General features: G+C 45.7%; 1 protein-coding gene across 3 annotated transcripts in view; it reads left to right on the forward strand.

Annotated features, from left to right (window-relative positions):
• THBS2 (thrombospondin 2) overlaps nt 1–23,515 on the forward strand; it is a 1,066,666-nt gene that overhangs the window by 708,902 nt on the left and 334,249 nt on the right. For 2 of the 3 annotated variants that reach the window (XM_073671496.1, XM_073671498.1), the window contains 2 exons: nt 13,007–13,114; nt 22,535–22,694. In XM_073671496.1, the coding sequence (XP_073527597.1) occupies nt 13,007–13,114; nt 22,535–22,694 (268 nt within the window). The remainder of the gene's footprint in view (nt 1–13,006; nt 13,115–22,534; nt 22,695–23,515) is intronic. The other variant, XM_073671497.1, reaches the window with a different exon arrangement.

The following is a 23,515-nucleotide window of genomic DNA, read 5'->3' on the forward strand; positions in this document are numbered from 1 at the left end:
CAATGAAGGTTTCCTTGAAGTTGGGGCTGATGAGGACCGGCTGTCCACACAGGGCTAACTTCATGGACTGAAAGGCTTCTTCTGCCTGAGGGTTCCACCTAACCATTACCGATTTTTTCCCTTTTAAGAGATCGGTCAGGGCCACTGTTCTCCCAGCAAAATTAGGTATAAACCGGCGGTAATACCCGAGGATGCCAAGTAACGCGCTCACCTGCTTTGTACTTGACGGTTTAGGCCAGTTTTTTATGGCCTCAACTTTATTGATTTGGGGCTTGATAACTCCTCGGCCAATCACATACCCCAAATATCGGGCTTCCTCCAACCCTATCGCACATATTTTTGGGTTTGCCGTTAACCCTGCAGCTCTGAGAGAATCCAGCACCGCTTGTACCTGGGATAGATGCGTATGCCAGTCGGTGCTAAAGATGATAATGTCATCTAGATACGCGGACGCGTACTCCTGATGAGTCTTGAGCACTATGTCCATCAACCTCTGGAATGTAGCGGGGCCCCATTTAACCCAAAAGGTAAGACCACATAGTGATATAGACCCTCCGCAGTTATGAAGGCGGTCTTTTCCTTCGCCGATTTCGTGAGAGGTACCTGCCAGTAACACTTGGTGAGGTCGAGCGTGGTAAAGTACTGGGGCTGCCCCAGTCTCTCAATCAGCTCATCCACCCTGGGCATTGGATGAAGGTCAAACTTCGACACTTCATTTAATTTCCGGAAATCGTTACAGAAGCATGACGATCCATCTGGTTTTGGAATCAGTACGATGGGGCTAGCCCACTAACTCCGTGATTCATCGATGACGCCTAACTGGAGCATTTGTTTTACCTCAGCCGTGATGGCTTGCCTCCGGGCTTTGGGTACCTGGTACGGTGTCATTCACACCCTTACCCCAGGCTCAATGTCATGTTGGAGAACTGTAGTCCTACCCAGTAGCTCGGACAACACATTGGTATTCTGCTGCACCAGCGAGCGAGCCTCCCGTCGCTGCTGTTTAGTGAGAGCATCACTTATCCTGACCTCTCCCCCAGAGGCACCCCTGGCTGAAGGTAGAGAACTCTCTGATGGCATGCCCGAAGTGACGTCTGTAACTAAACACTCTCGATCTTTCCAAGGTTTTAGCAGGTTTACATGGTAAACCTGCTCAAGTTTCCTCCTTCCCGGATGATACACCCGGTAATTTACCTCCCCCACCTTTTCTCGAACCTCATATGGCCCTTGCCACTTGGCCATGAGTTTACTCTCGGCTGTGGGTACTAGTACTAACACCCGATCGCCCTTGTTAAAAGACCTGACCGTGGCTCTTTTATTATATGTGCGCCTCTGGGCTAGTCCAAGGCGAGAGAACATGGCAAACAGCTCCTGTGCAATCAGTTTCGCTGAGGTGTGGCGTAGCGGTATAGCCTCCAGGTTCTGGGTGGCATAGTCGACAACCACCAGTATATGTTGCTGGCCACAAGCGGATTTTACAATGGGCCCTACCAAGTCCATTGCAATCCGTTCAAAAGGTACCTCTATCACTGGCAGGGGTACCAATAGGCTACGGAAACTTGTGCTGGGTGTGGTCAACTGACATTCGGGGCAGGATTCACAGTACTTTTGGGCCTCCGTGTAAATCCCCGGCCAAAAGAACCGCTGCAAGATACGCTCTTGCGTCTTTTTAACCCCTAAGTGTCCACCCAGCAGGTGTGTGTGTGCCAACTCCAGAACCGCCCGACGGTACGACTGAGGTACCACTAACTGTTCCACGACCTCGTCTCTGATTTTGTCTACCCTATAGAGCAACTCACCATTGACTACCATGCATGGAAATACAGTATCTGCACTGGGCTGTTGAGCTACGCCATTTACCTCTAACACCCTTTCCCACGCCCGAGTCAGAGTGGGATCCTGTAGTTGAGCTATCCCAAACGTGCCCCGGGACACTTCCAGCTTGGGGATCGATGGGGTCTCCTCGACCTCTCCTGCCAGTACCTCTAGGGGAGACCTATCGGGGTCACACTCTGTCCCTAGGTTGACAACCCCTACGGCAGGTACCCCTGACTCGGGTTCGCCGGGTACAGTGCCTGTAACAAATTTTACTGGGGGAGAGTGGATTTTGTTTTTCCACAGAGTCCAGAACAGGGGCAAGTCTCTTCCCAACACAGTCCCATAGGGAACAGTTTTTACCACCCCCACCACATGTTTTATATCTCCACATGGCGTGGAAAAAACTACCTCTGTGGTTGGGTACTCTCGGAGGTCCCCATGGATACACACAACCCCGACTGTCCGTCCACTGGGATTGTCTCCTGCCACCAGTGACCCATTTACCAAAGTCACTAGGCTCCCCTAGTCTAGGAGGGCCTCCGTGGGGTACCCATTAACCAGTACCTGGCACAGTTGAGGTTCACTGTCCGAGGGGTCGGCACTCGCAGTGCAGACAGTCTGGGCGTACATTGAGACCTGGCGGGTATACCCGCAGTCCATGGGTTCCGTAGTCAGGGCACAGTTAGCAACCACATGTCCTGGCCCCTGACACCGCCAGCACCTAATGGTAGAGGTACTGTTAGGTCTTATGACTGTTTGGGTGGGAACCGGTCTCCTGCCACTCTCACTCTGGGGTACCCCTTCAGTACGGGTATGGTGCTGACTGTCCTCAGCAGAGGGACGCGACCCCTTTCCCGGTTCCTGGGTTGGCAGGGATCAGCGTGACAGCCGCTAGGGGACAGAGTCTCGGATAAAGTCCTGAGTGGCCGAGTAGCGCTCGATCAGGCTGACCACCTGGTCGAGGGTGCCGGGGTCCCCTTGCCCCACCCAACGTTGAATAGCAGATGGCAGAGTCCTCACCAGCCGGTCGACCACCACCCTCTCCACCATCTGGGCTGGAGTCAAAGACTCAGGCTGGAGCCACCTCTTTACCAGCTGCAAAAGGTCATAAGCCTGAGACTGGGCGGGTCGGGTCTCCACATGGGCCCATGAAAATACGCGATGAGCCCTCACGTATGTATTGACCCCCAGTCGGGCAAGGATCTCACCTTTGAGCCTCTGGTAGTCCTGGGCGTCTTCCCGACTGAGGTCGAAGTAGGTCTTTTGGGCATCGCCGACCAGAAACGGAGCCACCATTTCTGCCCACTGTCCGGCTGGTAGGTTTTCCCGCTCCGCTGTGCACTCATAAATGGTCAGGAAGGCTTCCACGTCGTCCTCCGGTCCCATCTTCCTCAGTGCTGAGCGAACCTTGTCCCAGGCCTCTCGACGTTCTGGGGCTGGTGCCGTCGGTGTCTCCCGCAGGGCTGTGAGTTGCTGCACGATCAGCTCATTGGTGTGCTGCTGCCGCTGTGTGAGGACCAGTTGCCTTAACAGCTCCTCCATTTTGTCCACGGGGTTAGGCTGAAAGGTGGCCGGCCGGATTGTGGTCATTCATCTGCCGGTGGAGTATGCCTCAGTCACTATGCCTGCATTCTCCACCAAACTGTAATGCAGCGGTGTTCACACTGTGCAGTAACTGAGGCAGTGACCCAAGCAAGTCCAACATATTTCATCAACTCACGGGTTAACAGAAAGTCCTCCGGTTCGCAGCTGGGTTAACAGAAAGTCCTCCGGTCTGCAGCCGGGTTAACAGAAAGTCCATACACAATGGTCGCCGTGGGCAACTGCCGCACCGGGCCGCTCAGAGCCTGATGGGTGCAGAGCCTTCCCAGGCATGGGTTCAGCTATACACAGTCCTGACGAGTTTTCCTGCTATCCTCCTAGCAGGTCCCAACACTGAACAACACTAATCCTTACTGCAGGGTTTTTAAAGGACCTGTGGCAAGAGCCACTGGAAAACCCAGGTTGGAGGGAGGAGGCCGCCCTACTGCCTTCCTGTAACCTCCTCCAAGAAATGAAGGCCCTGCCGGGTTTTCCTAATCTGCCTTAGCCAGATAGCCTGACCAGGTCAATGCTCACCTTCATTCCTGCATTGCAGGCGCAGGTGAGTTTGTGACTGCAATGCACTCCAATGGATTTAATAGGTCTCTGTACATATTCTGGGGGATATACAGTGCCTACAAGTAGTATTCAACCCCCTCCAGATTTAGCTGGTTTGATAAGATGCAAATAAGTTAGAGCCTTCAAACTGCAAACGAGAGTAGGTTGTATGAACAGAAGCATAAATCTTACAAACCAAAAAGTTATGTTGCTCAATTGAATTTTATTAAATTTTAAACATAAAAGTGTGGGTCAATTATTATACAACCCCTATGTTTAATATTTTGTGGAATAACCCTTGTTTGCAATTACAGCTAATAATCGTCTTTTATAAGACCTGATCAGGCCAGCACAGGTCTGTGGAGTTATCTTGGCCCACTCCTCCATGCAGATCTTCTCCAAGTTATCTAGGTTCTTTGGGTGTCTCACGTGGACTTTATTCTTGAGCTCCTTCCACAAGTTTTCAATTGGGTTAAGGTCAGGAGACTGACTAGGCCACTCCAACACCTTGACTTTTTCCCTCTTGAACCAGGCCTTGGTTTTCTTGGCTGTGTGCTTTGGGTCGTTGTCTTGTTGGAAGATGAAATTACGACCCATCTTAAGATCCTTGATGGAGGAGCGGAGGTTCTTGGCCAAAATCTCCAGGTAGGCCGTGCTATCCATCTTCCCATGGATGCGGACCAGATGGCCAGGCACCTTGGCTGAGAAACAGCCCCACAGCATGATGCTGCCACCACCATGCTTGACTGTAGGGATGGTATTCTTGGGGTCGTATGCAGTGCCATCCAGTCTCCAAACGTCACCTGTGTGGTTGGCACCAAAGATCTCGATCTTGGTCTCATCAGACCATAGAACCTTGAACCAGTCTGTCTCAGAGTCCTCCAAGTGATCATGAGCAAACTGTAGACGAGCCTTGACATGACGCTTTGAAAGTAAAGGTACCTTATGGGCTCGTCTGGAACGGAGACCATTGCGGTGGAGTACGTTACTTATGGTATTGACTGAAACCAATGTCCCCACTGCCATGAGATCTTCCCGGAGCTCCTTCCTTGTTGTCCGTGGGTTAGCCTTGACTCTTCGGACAAGCCTGGTCTCGGCACGGGAGGACACTTTCAAAGGCTGTCCTGGCCGTGGAAGGCTAACAGTAGTTCCATAAGCCTTCCACTTACGGATGATGCTCCCAACAGTGGAGACAAGTAGGCCCAACTCCTTGGAAAGGGTTTTGTACCCCTTGCCAGCCTTGTGACCCTCCACGATCTTGTCTCTGATGGCCTTGGAATGCTCCTTTGTCTTTCCCATGTTGACCATGTCTGAGTGCTGTTCACAAGTTTGGAGAGGGTCTTAAATAGTCAGAAAAGGCTGGCAAAAGAGATCTTTAATCCACACATGTGAAGCTCATTATTCTTGGTGCCTGAACTACTTCTTAATACTTTTGGGGGACCAAACAGAATTCTTGTGGTTTGAGGGGTTGAATAATAAATGACACTCTGAATTAACTTTTCACGTTTTAAAAAAAAAAAAAAAAAAATTTGCTGCAGTGCATTTCCCACTTCCAGGCTGATCTACAGTACAAATGTCACAATGCCAAGTTAATTCCACATGTGTCAACCAGCTAAATCTGCAGGGGGTTGAATACTACTTGTAGGCACTGTATAACGTCCCTCGTATACGATCCCAGTCACTGCCTCACAATATATATATATATATATATATATACACACATACGCATTTTTTCCTTCTTTTTTTTTTCTCATGTCATTATTGTTTGACACAATTGTTTCATTTTACTATGCAGTTTTTAATCATACTCTTGTTTCATCTAATTTCTGACGTCTAGAAAGTGTGTTTAGTTACTGTGGTGCTCACCTGATTGCATCCTGGATTGCAATCTGTGACCTGTGCTTTCCTGACTCATTATTTATTCTAACGTGCTTCTAATAACAAATAACATTACACTGAGTTTAAGGCTATGTGCACACGATGCAGAAATGAAGCAGAAAATTTCTGCATCATTTCTGCATCTCCCTGGCAGAAAAAACGCATGCAGATTGTGCATGCGTTTTTCCTGCAGAATACATGCGGATCCACATGCAGATTCACATGCGTTTCCGCATGCAGATTGACAAGCGCTTTCCAGGCGATTTTAGCATCACTTGGAAAGTGCTTGACAACTAGGTCACACTATATAAATCCATGCAAACAGCATGGATTTATATAGTGTGACCCGAGAGAGTGTATATACTTATCTCCGATGGCCCGCGCTGTCCTGCTCACTCCGTTCTCCCGGCTGCTGGCAACTTTGAATTGAAAGACCTGCCGACGTCAGCGTCACGTGACCCGTCACATGACTCTGACGTCACCGCAGGTCCTACAACTCACTGCAAGTGCCGGGAAGCAAGCAGGAGCGCTGCGCAGGCCGACAGATGGTAAGTATATATATATTTTTTATTTTATTCTTGTTTTGCAGCTTTTTTAATGGTACCTGGGTGTGGAGGAGACTCTCCTCTCCTCCACACCCGGGTACCATCCGCACATTAGAACGCACCAATTACGCAAGTACAGATGCAGTCTTGCGGTATTGGCGCGTTCTAATGCAAGTCAATGGCGGCGAAAACGCCGCGTTTACGCAAGATTAAATGACATGCTGCGGAAAAATCCGCATCATGGGCACAGCACATGCGGATTTCCATTGGGGAACATTGCTTCCCTTCTACCATGCGTTTTTCATGCGTTTCCGCAACTGCAAAAATGCCGCGGAAACGCATGAAATACGCATCGTGTGAACTCAGCCTAAGAGCATGTACTCAAAACACATCTAGTGTGCTTTCTTTTTCCCTTCCCCTCACACCTTCCCCATTGGTTGTACCATTGTCTCTATTTTAATTGGATTAAATAAAGAAAGAAGATTTTACATCGTGGAAGCTGGATTTTCTTCTTCTCAACTTCCTTTCAATACCGTGTGATTTATAAAGGTAATTGCTTACACCAGAAATTTTTAGAGGCTTCATAGCAAAAGGGGTGAATACATATGCATTTGCCAAGTTATTTGATCCCATAAATTAAATTTATGCCCATATTTTTCTCACTTCACCAATTTAGACTATTTATTTTGATGCATCACCCATAAGTTGAATTACAAAAATATTTAAACCCAAGTTGTAATGTAGCAAAATAGGTAAAAAGGCAAGAGAGGTGAATACTTTCCCAAGCCACTGTATACCTTGTGTATGGTCTGTGTGTGTGTGTTAATATACTCACCTGCCGCTGACTTCTCTAGGATCCAGCACCATTATGCTCCGCTTTCGAGTGACAACACCACTTTTCACTCTCTCCAGATCACAGTGCGCTCTGAGTGACAAGAAAGTGGCTTTTAGAATGTAAGCACATGGAGCATTGGAATGAGGCTCCATAGGCTTTCATTGTAAAAGAGACTATAAAGGGAGTCTTGATTGTCTGAAAACTGATGACATCACTTAGAAGAAGAGCAGAATGATTCTGGATCCCAGAGAAGGCATTGGTAGGTGAGTATAGTAATACACACTACACTACACACAACACTGATTAAACTTCCTGCTGGCTTATTTTGTAGCATAAACTCCAGCAGTGTCCCATAAAAATAAACAGACCCTCTCGGGGTTAATGGGAAAACAAAAGATAAGGTATAACAGAGTCCGATATCAGGAGAGGCTTGGCCCTTTCCGGGTAGCACAATAAAGTCACAGCAAACACCAGTCCTCCGGTGTTGCTCTCTGGCTTCATCCAAACACAGCCTGGAGACTTCACTCTCCAGGCCACACACTGCTCAGAGAAAAAAACTGACTCAATATTTAAGCATTGCTCAGCCACATCTTGAGGGGAGGTAGGGGAATGGCCTCCCACCCTCTTTGCCATTCCCATGAAACCACACCCTTTAAGAGAGTTAACCCCTCAGCATATAACATGCTTGCAAAAATTTATTAGGTTTTAGTTCACACAGGAGAGCAACCTGTGAGTGACACATACCTCCCCTCGTATATCATACTAGTGACTCTGTCACATATTCCCCACCTCTATCCAAAGCCGAGGGTTTGAGCACTTTGCGATACCAGGCAGGAAATCCTAGAAAGGGCATCTGCGTTCCCGTGTAACTTCCCGGGCCTATGCTCCACGTGAAAGCTAAAGCCCTGAAGACCTAGGAACCATCTAGTTACCCTAGCATTTTTACCCCTCTTTTCCCTTAACCATCTCAAAAGGGCATGGTCTGACACCAACTTAAACTTCTGGCCTAGTAGGTAATATCTTAGAGTATCTACAGCCCTCTTTATGGCTAAACACTCTTTTTCCTCTATTGCGTAGTTCTTCTCACAGGACATAAGTTTCCTGGTCAGGTAGAGAATGGGATGTTCTTCCCCATTTATCTCTTGAGAGAGTACGGCTCCTAGACCAATTTCTGAAGCATCTATCTGGACCACAAACTGTTTCTTAAAGTCTGGTGTGACCAGGAACGGCTGCTTGCACAGTGCTAGCCTCAACTGTTGAAACGTGGTCTCTATTTCCTCCGTCCACTTCACCACCATAGTTGATCTGGTGCCTTTTAGGAGATACGTCAGCAGCGTGGCCATCATGATAAAATTCGGGATAAACCGCCGGTAATATCCCACCTTTCCGAGAAATGCTCTTACTTGCTTCTTGGAGAGCGGTTGCGGCCAGGTCTGGATTGCCTCCACTTTATTGACTTGCGGCTTTATTTCGCCTCTCCCGACGCCATAGCCCAAGTACTTGGCCTCCTCTTTCCTAACGGCACATTTTCTCGGATTTGTAGTAAATCCCACCTTTCTCAGCGCATCCAGAATGGCCTGCAGTTTTGCAGACTACAATGTCGTCAAGGTAGGCTGCGGCATACTTCTTATGTAGGGCTAGGATCCGATTTTCCATTGCCCTCTGGAAGGTAGCTGGGGCCCCCTGTAGTCCGAACGGCATCTGAGTTTATTGAAAGCACCCATCAAGTGTCGAGAAAGCCGTCTTCTCCTTGGCCATCTGGGACATGGGGATCTGCCAGAAGCCCTTCGTCAGGTTAAGAGTGGTGAAGTACTTGCCTCTTGATGAGTTCGTCGACTTGGGGCATCAGGTACGCATCACACTTGGACACCTCATTCAGCCGGCGGTAGTCATTACAAAACCTCCACTCTCCGTTGGGTTTTGGTACGAGGATGATTGGGCTCGACCATCCACTCTTTGACTCCTCTATCACCCGAGGTCTAGCATCCTCTTCACCTTGTCGGAGATCACCTCTCGGCGTGCTTCCGGAATCTGGTACGGCTTCAGATTCACTCTTACATGTGGCTCTGTCAGCACGTCATGCTCTACCACCTGAGTATGCCCCAGGAACTCTGAGAACAACTCCTGATTTTGCTGTAGTAGTTCTCGACACTGTTGCTTCTGGGCCGGCAATAGAGTCTCTGCTATTGTGACCTCTTCCACCTTGCCTTTGGGAGCGGCTTCCAGGCAAGGAGTTTCCACAGATTCCCGGTCTCGCCACGGCTTGAGCAAGTTCACATGGCATACTTGGTGCGGCTTTCTTCGGCCAGGCTGGTGGACTTTATAATTAACTTCGCTGACTTTCTCCACCACCTCGTATGGACCTTGTCAGGAACTGTAGAGATTAGCACCAAAACACGGTCCCCGGGCTGGAACTGCCTCAACCTCACCGATCGGTTATAGACCTTTGCCTAGGCTTCCTGCACCTGGAGGAGATGCGCTTTCACGATTGGCATCACTTTTGCTATTCTTTCCTGCATCTGGGCGACATGTTCAATGATACTCCGGTTTGGCGTAACCTTGGCTTCCCAGGTTTCCTTAGTGATATCCAGGAGCCCTCGCAGATGTCATCCATACAGGAGGTCAAACAGAGAAAAAACGGTAGTGGCTTGTGGAACCTCCCTTACCTAGAAGAGCAGGAAGGGCAGTAGGTAGTCCCAGTCACGTCCATCCTTCTCTACGACTTTCTTGAGCATCGCTTTCAGGGCTTGTTAAAGCGCTTTACTAAGCCGTCTGTCTGCCGATGGTAAACGGAGGTTCCCAGTTGGGTAATCTGGAGGACTTTGCACAGCTCCTTCATTACCTTGCTCATGAACGAGGTCTGTTAGCGTTTCCTTCGGCAGTCCGGTCCTGGCAAATATATGGACAAGTACCCTGGCTATGCATTTACTTGATGAATTTCTTAGCGGTACTGCTTCTGAATACTGGGTCACATAGTCCATGATCACCAGAATATATTGGTGGCCTCAGGCTGACTTGACTAAGGGCCCTACTAGGTCCATAGCAATCTTCTCAAAGAGGATCTCTATCACCAGCAGTGGAACTAATGGACTACAGAAGTGGGAAGAGGGAGCGGTTATTTGGCAGGTGGGGCAGGAAATACAATAGTTGAGAATTTTTCGGTAACACCCAGGCTAATAAAACCTACTAAAAATCCTTTCCTGAGTTTTCGCGACCCCTAGGTGTTCCCCCAGAAGGTGTGAATAGGCCATATTCAGTACCCTCCGTCTGTATGGCCCTGGCACTAACAGCTGTTCCATTGTCTCACCGCCCCTTAGTTTAGACACCCGATATAGCAACTTCCCCTGAACTACAAAGTGGGGGAACCTGGTATCGACTCACAGCTCTTGGGAAACCCCATCACATACAGTAACCTGGTCAAACGCCCCTTTAAGGTTGGGTCCTGAACTTGAGCAGTCCCAAAGTTCTCTCCAGACACATTTAACTCAGGGAGGTCGGCCTCCTTGGTTACCATCTCGCCCTCATCGCTGGCAGGGATGCACAGTGGGAACTCATCCACTTGAGACTTCGTCGGTGGTTCTTCTTCAGGGACCTGGAATTTGCCCACTCTACTTAGTCTGGTTCCCTTCCCCCACAAGTCCTAAAATAAAGAAAAATCAGGGCCCAGAATGACGGGATATATCAGGTCCTTAACCACCCCAGCTTTGTGGGATTGGGCACCACAGTCTGTTCCCACTGTCACTGTGGCCACAGGATAGTCCTTGGCATCCGCATGGATGCACCAAACGCCCACAGTTTTGGAAGGGATCAACTGGTGGGGAAGGGTAGCTCAGATTAAGGTCACCAGACTCCCAAAGTCCAACAGTCGAAGCACCTTCACTCCATTAATGGACACGGTACACGCTTGCAACCCCTCGCCGGGTCGACAGTCCACACTGCAGGCTGGATAAGCATAATAGGAGACCCGTCTGCCTAGGCTGCAGTCCATGGGCTCAGGGGACATATGACACATGGCGGCTATGTGTCCAGGGTTGTGACACCGCCAACAGACTATATCTTTTACAACAGTCCTTGTTGTCCTTCAGTGGGAGGGGAACGCCCCCCAGTGGTGGCTATAAACCCCTTCTGTGGTGAACCTGCCCTCTTTTGGGTATCCCAGTATGAGGAAGTGACTATATCTGGTTTCCTGAGGGATTTCTCAACCACCTGGTACCTCTCTACCAGGCCGATGAAGTCATCTGCATTCTGGGGATTGCCTTGGACAACCCAAGTCTGAACCATCGTGGGAAGGGAGTGCACGAAGCTATCAATCACCACTCGCTCGACTCTCTGGTCTGGAGTGGAGGACTCTGGCTGCTACCACTTCTGAATGAGATGCAGTAGGTCAAACATTTGCAAGCGAGGGGGTTTGTCGCTGGCATACGCCCATTGGTGGGCTCTCACCGCCATATTCACTCCCAGGCATGCCAAGATCTGTCTTTAGCTTGGCGTATTCCTTGGCATCCTGCAGTGCCGAGTCGTAATATTGCCTTTTGGGGTTCACCCAACAAATAAGGCACCAGATCCTCTGCCCACTGTTCTGGTGGAAGCCTCTTCCGATCAGCCACCCTCTCAAAGACTGTCAGAAATGGTTCTACATCATCCCCAGGGGTCATCTTCTGCATGGCTCGTCTTTCCACCTTCCTGACATGGGCGTCATCAGTCGGCCCTGGGGGTGGGGCGGTTGCCCTGCCCTGGGTGGCCTCCACCAGAAGCTGTATCTGCAGTTGCTGCTCCTGCTGGTGCTGCAGCTGCACCTTTTGCTGCAATTGGATCTGTTGCAGCAACATTTTGGTCATCTCCTGGTGCTGCTGCATGCTCTGCTGACTCTGTTGCATGCTCTGCTGGCTCTGCAAGTGCTGCTGGTGCATCTTTTGTTGGCTCTGCACCAGGTGCATAATGAGCTCCTCCATTTTGCCGGACTTCTCTGGCAGGCTGGCGGCCTTCACCCAGGACATCCACCCGTCTCTGTGGCAGGTACACAGACCCTCTCGGGGTTAACGGGAAAACAAAAGATAAGGTATAACAGAGTCCGATATCAGGCTAGGCTAGGCCCTCTCCAGGTAGCATGATAAAGTGGCAGCAAACACCAGTCCTCCGGTGTTGCTCTCTGGCTTTACCCAAACACAGCCTGGAAACTTCACTCTCCAGGACACACACTGCTCAGAGAAAAAGAACTGACATTTAAACCTTGCTCAGCCAAATCCTGAAGGGAGGTAGGGGAATGGCCTCCCACCCTCTTTGCCATTCCCATGAAACTACACCCTTTAAGAGAGTTAACCTCCCAGCATATAACATGCTGGCAGAAATTTATTAGGTTTTAGTTCACACAGGAGAGCAACCTGAGTGACACATACCTCCCCTCGTATATCATACCAGTGACTCTGTCACAATACATATATAAACAGATTTAGTAAAAAATAAAATCTCCATTGGAGTGCTTCTTTAATACCGGTTGGATTTTATTGATCGCTGTAAACTGATATTGTGGGACTTTGGACTAACAAAAGCATGATTCTCTTCTCCAGAAGGTATTCTAAAGCCACTGGACTACAGAGCTGGGGGATTCTTGCATGTTTGAACAAGAAATGTTTACATTGTTTTGCTAATTTGACATACACAATATTTTGCCAATTCGTTTTATGACACAGTTTATGTCAAAAAGTGGTGTAAACTGCTTAATAAATGTGGGCCTTAATGTCTAAAATGTTATACTTGTTTTCCATTTTCAACTTTATTTGTTACTTTCAAGGATAATTGCCCATTGCTGCCGAACTCAGGACAAGAAGACTTTGACAAGGATGGCATTGGTGATGCGTGTGACAAAGATGATGATAATGATTCAGTAGATGATGAAAAGGTATATGTGCATAGCTGAAGTAAAGTGTATTCCTTTTAATATATAACTTTTATTTTATAAGAACCAGTCAAAAGATGTCATGCATGGTAATCTCTTCTTATAGATCTGTAAGGAAATGCATTGTTGCTGGTGCATTCCTTTCCCTGAAGACACCAATCATGTTATTGTAATGTCATGTGAATTGTGTCCTGCATCTTTTGTAAATATTATGTTATGTAATGTGGAGATCTCATGTTCAATTAAATAAGTGTAAATATTGTGCCATGTGAGTTATGATGTTAGTAGCGTATATAGTTGACTATAGGGTAAGTTAAGATTTAACTGTTGGGACTAGCCCACAGTGGAAGGGACTAGTGGAAGGGAAAGTGACTGCTTCCTTATAGTTAGGCAGACAGGGTCTTGCGTTCTAAGTGATCAGTGCCGTATTGGAGGGTAACCCTCAATGAGAGTAGACTGAAGAGAATGCATAGCGAGATCCAGAGGAAAAGTAAGAGAGAGACAGAGTGGCCTTTTGGAGATGGGTCCGGGAGAGGACGCCTAGCCACGAGAACTTGGGCTTGTAACACAGAAGGTATAGGGCCTTAACAGGACTGCGAGACTGAAGAAGGCTCCCGAGCGGGAGTTCCATGGGGCTAGTAGTGGAAGAAATAAGACTCGAGACCGCTGAACAAGTAAAGGAGACTTGTTAATCAGGACAGTTAAAACTGGGTTGTGGTGAAGTAGGGAAAAACAGCGGTTATAGAAAGCCCTGGAATATACTACAGAGATACTGTGTGGAAAATTATTCGTACTGTAAAGGAAAGGAAACGTCCATAAGACTTTGTACACGTTATCTCTTGTATATAATCCTTATCAAATTACCTTTCAGTAATGAGTTTTTCAGATAGTGATTTCTCTCATTGAACTGTTAAACATCTGGTCCTGGCAAACTTACAACACCAGTCACATGCGGCCTGCATTGACGTAGTGCCCTCACTGCACAGGTCCACACACCCAGCCAGGACCCACACTTTCATGTAATGTGCCGAGGCAACTCAGACGAGTGCTTTGCCCACAGTTACCACCCTGCGCCATGTTACAGATCCACAGCCATAATATCACCAGCCACAGTGCTTCCAGTTTTTGCAACTAGCTACTGTACCCCCAATTAATATTAGCATTGGCCTGCTTTAATACTGCTCCTCTGAATAGAGCACAGGACCTGAAAGATGCAGCTGACTGACCTCTGAGAAATTTCAGACCCAACAATTTTGGATTGGATTGGATTTGGATTGGATAAAGCTCCGTTCTTTGTATCAGAAAGGTGTAGTTTTTGTTTCACAACCACCTCTTTCATTAACCTGTGACACAGGCAAGTACAATGTAGTTGCTCAGAGTGTTTTTAAAAATGACACACCTATAAACCTTGTAGTGTGCATATAAAGTACACAGTTCTTTTAAGAAAAAGACTTTTAAGGAGGTGCGTATTTTATTTACAGCTGGTCAATAATTTATGACACTTTACTTTCCAAAATACTAGAGCTTTATGTAAAATAATCATAGAATGATATCGCCAGGTTGAGCATCTGCACCTACCGATATTTTTAATGCTGTTCAGTTATTGCACAAGCTCTGAGTATAACCCTGTGGTTATGCAACATTTCACCTGGCCAGTACAAGTATAAAAATCTAACTAAATTAGATGCTTTTGGTTTCAGGACTTTTTCCCTGGAGATAGTCATTGCTTCCTTTTGAGTGGCTTTCTCTACCTTTCTTTCAATTATTTAACTGAAATAAAAAAAAAACTATTGACTTCTTACTAAAAATTGGCTTTTTATTTCTGTGTCATTCTGGCTATTGTACTGGATTTTAAATTCCATTAACATAACTGGGAAATACATATGAGAGTCTTTGGATCTTCCTGGAATCCAGAGTCATCCTGTTCCTCTCCTCCTGCTGAGATTTGGGTTTGAACCAAAGAAATTTGGCTCACAGAACATGTCTATTTATTGTAACTGGTAAACCTGTTAATGGTATTGGTAATGTGTAAAGCTTTTGTTTTTCTTTTGCAGTGTATTTCACAATCAAGTAGACAATAATACCCTTATTCATAACTGTCTACCATAGTACACAATACACACTAAAGTGTATTGCACCTGGATTAAACATAGCTGCTAATACTAAATCAAGGGATTATACATATTATTTTATAACCTATGAGTTCTGACATTGCCTGTATTGGGATAATTACAACATTACTAAAGTTGTCATGAAAGTTTGTGTGTGGAAATTGATAATGCACACTTTTTACACATCTATGACCAGAAGAAAGTGACTTTCCTTCTGTTCTCTTATGTATTCCTCTGTTTTAGTTGGTCAGTGTTTTTTTCTGGGCCTCATAATAAATTGCTTCACCTTCACTGAATTAAAAAATGAGTTAGTAAATAATGTATTTATAGTTACAATGATTTAGAGCAAAATACTACTATACATTATCATAAATTCACATATATGCATATCTCAAAAAGCAATTAAAGATGCCATGCAAAAATGTAAATAATATGCAAGATCATTCAAGTTTATACATTGAATTTTAGTTTCAATTTTCAGCATTGTTTCCAATAATTTATCATGTCACATTTAGAACATAGGAGTAAAAACATGACAATTCCTGCTATTGTTTTATTACAGATTATCACCATAGAAGTCATACCACCAAATCCATCATTTTTATTACAGGATTACTGTTTTACAAGTCTTGAAACAGATTAAGCAGAATTCTTCTTGTGTCTTCAGAGTATGCTTATCACTGTTTTAATTGAAAGTTATTACAATTTCTAATATACTTTGCATCAATTCCTCATTGTTTTCAAGATACCTGCTTGTAGATCTGCAATTGAACCTTTTGTAGCCTTCATACACACAGGTGAACAGCTGTCTGATAAAGCGGTGCCAGGGGCGTCTGGAACTGCTCAGTTGGGGAGCTGCAAAGCACAGTTCCATCAACTGTCAACTGTATAGTGGCCAAAGCTGGATACTATATATCCCCTTTTCAAATCAATAGGGGAAGAAATGCAATACCCGGCTGAGGCCACTATTCAATCGAGTGAGCTGTGCAACTTCACAACTTAGCAGTTCTGCTAGCACAGGGAACAGTTTATTAGTGGGGGGTGCTGGGTGTTGCACCCCCCCCATCGATAAGACATTGATGACCTATCATAGGTCCTATTGATGACCTATCTTACAGGCTGATATACATCAATATACCTTTTGCTATGCTCTCTAAAATAACAGTCTGCTACATTTTTCCATACTGAATTATCCAAATTTTTTTTTTCTCAGTTGGAACTTATAAGCAGCAGATGCTTCTTCATAGTTAGTAAAGAATAAAGACTTGCGTCCATCAAGTTCGACCTGTTAGTTCTGTAATTGCTAAAGTTGATCCAGAGGAGGGCAAAAACCCCAAATGATTTAGCCAATCTTCACCTGAGGAAAAATTCCCTCCCGACTCTGAAACCAGCAGTCAGAATAAATCCCTGTATCAACCTACTATTTTATTTTTAAGTATACGCTGAAATCTGCCTGGTATCTAGAAATGCATCCAGTCCCCGCTTGAACTGGTGTAGTCAATCTGACATTACCGTCTCCTCACTCAGTGAATTCCATATTCTCACTGCTCTTACCGTAAAGAACCCCTTCCTATGCTGGTGCTGAAACCTTTTCTCTTCCAGTCTTAGTGAATGCCCTCTTGTTACCGTAATATCCCTCCTTTTGAACAAATCCCGGGCAAGGTCTCTATACTGTCCCCTAACATATTTGTACACATTTATTATGTCCCCCCTCAACCTTCTCTTTTCCAGGCTGAATAGTCCTAGTTTTGCCAACCTCTCTGGGTATTGCAGTCCCTCCATTCCCTTTATTAATTTTGTTGCCCTCCTTTGTACCTTTTCAAGCTCATTTATATCCTTTCTATATATTGGGGCCCATAACTGAGCACAGTATTCCAAGTGTGGTCTGACCAGTGCTTTGTACAGTGGAAGAACAATGTTCTCCTCCTTTGCAGCTATACCTCTTCTGATACATCCCATTACCCTGTTTGCCCTTACAGCAGCCGCCTGACTTTGGGCACTCCAATTTAGTTTGCTATCAATCAAGATGCCCAAGTCCTTCTCCATCTCTGAATTCCCCAATGATTTCCCATTCAGTGAGTACTGGTGACTTCCATTTTTCCTTCCCATATGTATGACCTTACATTTCTCCTCGTTAAACCTCATTTGCCATTTAATGCTCCACCTACCCAGCTTATCCAAATCCCTCTGTAGGTCTGCACTGTCCTCTTTTGTATTAATTGTTTTACATAACTTTGTGTCATCTGCAAATATTGATATTTTACTATTTATCCCGTTGACTATGTCGTTAATAAAGATATTAAATAACATTGGGCCTAGTACAGACCCCTGTGGTACCCCACTAGTGACGCTTACCCAATCTGAGTATATTCCATTTATAACCACCCTCTGCCTTCTATCCTTTAGCCAGTTAGCTACCCACTTGCAGACATTTTCCCCCAGCCCCATCATTCTCATTTTGTATACCAACCTATTATGTGGCACGCTATCGAACGCTTTTGAGAAGTCGAGATACACGACATCCACTGGTTCCCCCTGATCTACTCGAGAGCTAACCTCCTCGTAGAAGTCAATCAGGTTTGTTTGGCAGGAGCGATTCCTCATGAATCCATGTTGGTTCGGGGTTAATAGATTATTAGCATCAAGATGCTCCATGATTGCCTCATTAATAAAGCCTTCAAAAATTTTGCCCACAACGGACGTCAGACTCACCGGCCGATAGTTTCCGGCGTCACTTTTCGCTCCCTTTTTGAATATTTGCACTACATTCGCCTGTCGCCAATCAAGTGGTACAGATCCAGTCTCAACAGAGTCCTTAAATATAAGATATAACGGTCTGTCTATCACATGACTTAGTTCCCTTAGTACCCGTGGGTGTATGCCATCAGGTCCTGGTGATTTGTTTATTTTAATGTTACTGAGGCGTTTCTGTACCCCAGCTTGGGTTAGATTTGTCATACTTAGTGGAGGATTAAGTTTGTCACTTCTCATTTCGCCTGTTAGTTCTTTTTCCTTTGTGAAAGTTGACGAAAAAAATGTATTTAATAGATTAGCTTTATCCTCATCTTTCTCTATGATTTTGCCTTCATCACTTTTTATCGGTCCAATATTATTCGATTTAATCCTTTTACTATTTATATACGTAAAGAACAGTTTGGGATTTGATCTACTTTCCCTAGCAATACGTCTCTCTGTTTCCTCCTTTGCTATTTTTATTTGTTTTTTGCAGGTTCTCGTTTTTTCCTTGTAACACATTAGTGCCTCCCTTACTGTTTTCCTGTTTTAATCTCTTGAATGCCTCTTTTTTGCTATTTAACGCCCCTTTTACGTTCTTGTTCAACCATATTGGTTTCCTCTTATTTCGGGCCCTTTTATTCCCATACGGTATATACCTCTCGCACTGAGTATTCAGAATTCTTTTGAAGGTTTCCCATTTACTATTCGTATTTCCTTGATTAAGAACTTTGTCCCAGTCTATAAGTTGAAGGTTTTCTTTCAGCTGATCAAACTTCGCCCTCCTAAAGTTTAATGTTTTAGTTGTTCCCTTATTGATAACCCTACTGAAGGGCATTTTGAAGTCGATAATATTATGGTCGCTATTACCTAGGTGCCCCCCTATCTGTACCTCAGTTATTCTATCAGGCCTATTAGTCAATATTAAGTCCAACACGGCCTTCCCTCTCGTTGGTTCCTGCACTAGTTGGGAGAGATAATTATCCTTGATATTTGTCAAGAACCTTTTTCCTTTCTGCGAACTACAGGTTTCTGTTTCCCAGTCAATATCCGGGTAGTTGAAGTCCCCCATTACAATCACCTCATTATGTTTTGCTACTTTGTCTATTTGTCCTAATAGCAGTTTCTCATTCTCCTCTGTTATATTAGGTGGCTTATAGCAGACCCCCAGTAATATTTTATTATTATTTTTTGCCCCCTTTATCTCTACCCACATGGACTCGACCCCCTCTTCTCCCTCTCCTATATCTTCCCTTAGTCTGGGCTTTAGACGTGACTTTACATATAAGCAGACTCCTCCGCCCTTCCCCTGTTTCCGGTCCCTTCTAAATAAACTATAATCTGTTAAATTTACCGCCCAGTCGTAGCTATCGTCTAGCCAAGTCTCTGTTATACCTACGATGTCATACCTCTCCTCCGATATAAGCGCCTGCAGCTCATCCGCCTTATTGGTCAGGCTTCTTGCGTTGGTCAGCATGCAAGATAAAACTTTGGGGTTATTTAGCATCCTATTCTTCTCTAACGATCTAACTGTACTATCCCCACCCCCCTCTCCACCCTCATTATATTCACTTCTCCCCTTCCCCCTTGCTTGCCTCACATCCCACCTATTTCCTTGGTTTCCCCCCCCGTCTCTAGTTTAAAAACTCCTCCAACCTATTAGCCATCTTCTTCCCCAGCACCGCTGCACCCTCCCCATTGAGGTGCAGCCCGTCCCTACGGTAGAGCCTGTAGCCGACAGCGAAGTCGGCCCAGTTCTCCATGAACCCAAACCCTTCTGCCTTGCACCAACTCTTTAGCCACTTATTCACCTCCCTAACCTCCCGTTGGCGCTCCTGTGTGGCTCGCGGGATTGGTAGTATTTCTGAGAAAACTACCTTGGAGGTCCTTGCCCTAAGCTTCCTACCTAGATCCCTGAAATCATTTTTAAGGACCCTCCATCTACCACTCACTTTGTCATTGGTGCCAATGTGGACCATGACCGCTGGGTCTTCGCCAGCCCCACCCAGTAACCTGTCAACCCGATCCGCGATGTGCCGGACTCGAGCGCCAGGGAGGCAGCACACCGTTCGGCGATCCCGGTCTTTGTGACAGATTGCCCTGTCTGTCCCCCTAATAATAGAGTCACCCACTACCAGGACCTGTCTAGCCTGCCCTACACTTCCCCCCTCCCCCTCATTACTGGAGCATACACTCCCCCGGCGGTCAGAGGATCTGTCGTGCTCCAATAATGCCGGTTCTGAACCAGCCTTCCTATACTTCTTCCCTCTATCCCTTCTAACTGTTACCCAGCTCCCTGCCTGTTCAGCCTGCGCTTCCCCACTAAGCTCCACCCCCAGTGTTGACCCATTGAGTGTCTGCTCGGTGAGCAGCAAACTCCGTTCCATGTTGTCGATGCTCCTCAGTACCGCTATCTGAGCACTTAGATCCAGGATTTGGGCTTCCAAGTGCACGATATGCTCACATCTCTCGCAGCAGTATGGATCCCTGAGCGGTAGCTCAGGGAATGCATACATTGCGCAAGATGTACACTGCACGGCTCCGGCCAACATGGACGTCATTCTAAATATGGGGATACAGTCAGTATATATGTACAACTACAAAACACAATTATTTATATATAGGTGTATGGACGGGGATCAATTAGGGATGTGCAAGTGTATCGATTAGATATCAGCACGGGATCAGTTAAGTATGGACGGGGGATCAATTAAGTATCAATTAAGTATGGACGGGGATCAGCTGAGTGGGTCAGGTGGATTAATTAAGTATGGACGGTGTGTCAATTAACTATGGACTGGGATCAATAAGTATGAACTGGGGAAATAATTAATTGTGGACTAGGGAATCAATCAATTAATTATGGACAGGGGGTTTAATTAAGTAGGATGGGGGGTAAAGCAAATAAATAGGTATGGACGGTGGGTCAATTAACTAAGGACTGGGGATCAATAAGTATCAATAATATCAATAAATATGGACTGGGGAAATAATTAATTGTGGTCTGGGGAATCAATCAATTAATTATGGACAGGGGTTAATTAAATATGGTGGGGGATAAGGCAAATAGATAGGGACTGGGGATGAGTAAAAGTGGACAAGGGGAATCTATTAAATAGGACAAGGGGGATCACTCAATTATGGGCTGGGGGGGTCAATCTTTTAAATGTGGTCAGGGGGATCACTTTAATATGGACGAGGGGTGGTCGGCGATCAATTAAATGAGGACGGGGGGGTCAATTTAATGTGGTCAGAGGGATCAGTTAAATATGGACGGGGGTGTTCAGGGGAATCAATTTAAATATGGACGGGGGTGATCAATTAAATATGGACGGGGGGGTAATCAATTAAATATGGACTAGGGAATACAATACAATTACAATACAGATACAAATACAATACAGTACAGTACACACTTGGGTTCAGTAGGGCCGCTTATCGCGGCCTCCTGCCCCTCACTCACCTCCTCTAGGGACGCTGCACGCTATCACAGCGCGCTTGTCCCTCCGGTCGCCTCTTACCGGTCCTCCTGATCACCTCCTGGTCACCACCACCTGGCACCCTCCGCTGGCCGGCACTGCACGCTGCCACAGCGCTCTCTTGCGCTCGTCCCTCCGGTCGCCTCCTACTGGTCCTCCCGGTCCGCTCGGTCACCTCCGCCTGGCTCTCCTCCCTTCCCAGGAGCTCTCTCCACACACAGCACAACTCTTGCAGCACACGGCAGGCTCCGCCTCCACCACTTCCTGTCAGGCCTCCTCTTCATGCCTATACAGTCGCTGCTGTGCCAACATTTAACTCCAGCCAACACTACAATCCGCATTATTAACAGACACTTGTTTGAATTGATACAGAAGATAATTAGAAATTGTTTGGTCAAAGCAGAATGCTCCTTTAATGGCAAGCAGATTCTTTTACTCGAAGACTCAATTATGTTTCCTGCTGTTATTTCTAAGTAGAAACTTAAGGTGAGCTTGTCAGCAAATAAATGTTTTTTCCTTGCAGTCATAATCTGTAAGTAAATATTGTTTAAAATGTAAAACAGTGTAATTGGAAGATGCAGCTGCAGGGAGAATAAAGGTATATTCTCCATGCAGCTTCTTGCTTCCAGTCGTCAGACGGAATGTGCAGCCCTGCACATAGTCAGGGCTCACTAAATGGTGAACACGCTGTCATCATGCACCTTGCACCTTGACTGACATCTCGCTCTGCAGCATGTGTGCAAAGCAGGCTGTCTGTCAAGGAGCTATGAGAGGGATTACTGGAAAAAAGCGTCTGACTGGGGAATATTACCCCATATTTTTTTTTGCTCTGCTGCAGCACTTCAATTTAGCCTACAGACAGGTTTAAAATTGTATTTACTTGTAGATTACCACTGCAGCTGCAAGAAAATATTTTTTTTCTTTCTTGCCGACATGTTCCCTTTAATACCAATTTTTAAATAAATAAAGTGTATGTTGAAAGTGTATGACAGTGATGATGGTGGGATATAGCAATGACATACTTGTATATTATGTGCATTAATATCAATGACATGCCTTCTTTGTTTTCTTCTGTTAAAAACATTTTTTTTATTTTACAGGATAATTGCCCTCTTCTTTTTAACCCTCGTCAGTTTGACTATGACAAAGATGAAGTAGGAGATCGATGTGATAACTGCCCTTATGTGCACAACCCTGCCCAGATAGATACTGATAATAATGGAGAGGGTGATTCTTGTGCTGTAGACATTGATGGAGATGGTATGTCCCTCTTATTTTAACTTAAGAGTAGTGTTGAGCCACCCCCATAGTGTTCGGGTTCGGTTCGTCGAATACCGTTAAAACCAATGGCAGGCAAACAAAAACACATAGAAAACACCTTCAAAGGTGTCCAAAAGCTGACAAACTGCTCAGAAGACACTCTCTTTAAAAAAGCCGGCCGGCAAATTCAGCAGCGGCATACACCGGTACCCGACAATTTAGACAAGAAGGAATAGAGCATCACACATAGATTAGATAGATAGAAACATGTCAGTCACACATATAAGAAGCACAGTAACAGTGTTGGTTACTGCACTTGTCATTTAGTGTAAAGGATTTATTAAAAAAAATATTAGTGTTTTCATGCACCGTCTCTTTAAAAAAGCCGGCCGGCAATTCAGCAGCGGTACCCGACAATTTAGAACAGAAAGAATATAGCATCACACATAGATTAGATACATAGAAACATGTCAGTCACACATATAAGAAGCACAGTAACAGTGTTGGTTACTGCACTTGTCATTTAGTGTAAAGGATTTATTAAAAAAAATATTAGTGTTTTCATGCACCGTCTCTTTAAAAAAGCCGGCCAGCAATTCAGCAGCGGTACCCGACAATTTAGAACAGAAAGATTAGAGCTTCACACATAGATTAGATAGATAGAAACATGTCAGTCACATATATAATAAGTACAGTGACAGTGTTGCTTACTGTACTTGTCATTTAGTGTAAAGGATTTATTTAAAAAATAATAGTGTTTTCATGCACCGTCTCTTTAAAAAAGCCGGCCGGCAATTCAGCATCTGTACTCGACAATTTAG

This window comes from Phyllobates terribilis, unplaced genomic scaffold (assembly GCF_046119375.1).
Source record: "Phyllobates terribilis strain yellow unplaced genomic scaffold, ASM4611937v1 Scaffold_3__8_contigs__length_932513732, whole genome shotgun sequence".
Lineage (NCBI taxonomy): Eukaryota > Metazoa > Chordata > Amphibia > Anura > Dendrobatidae > Phyllobates > Phyllobates terribilis.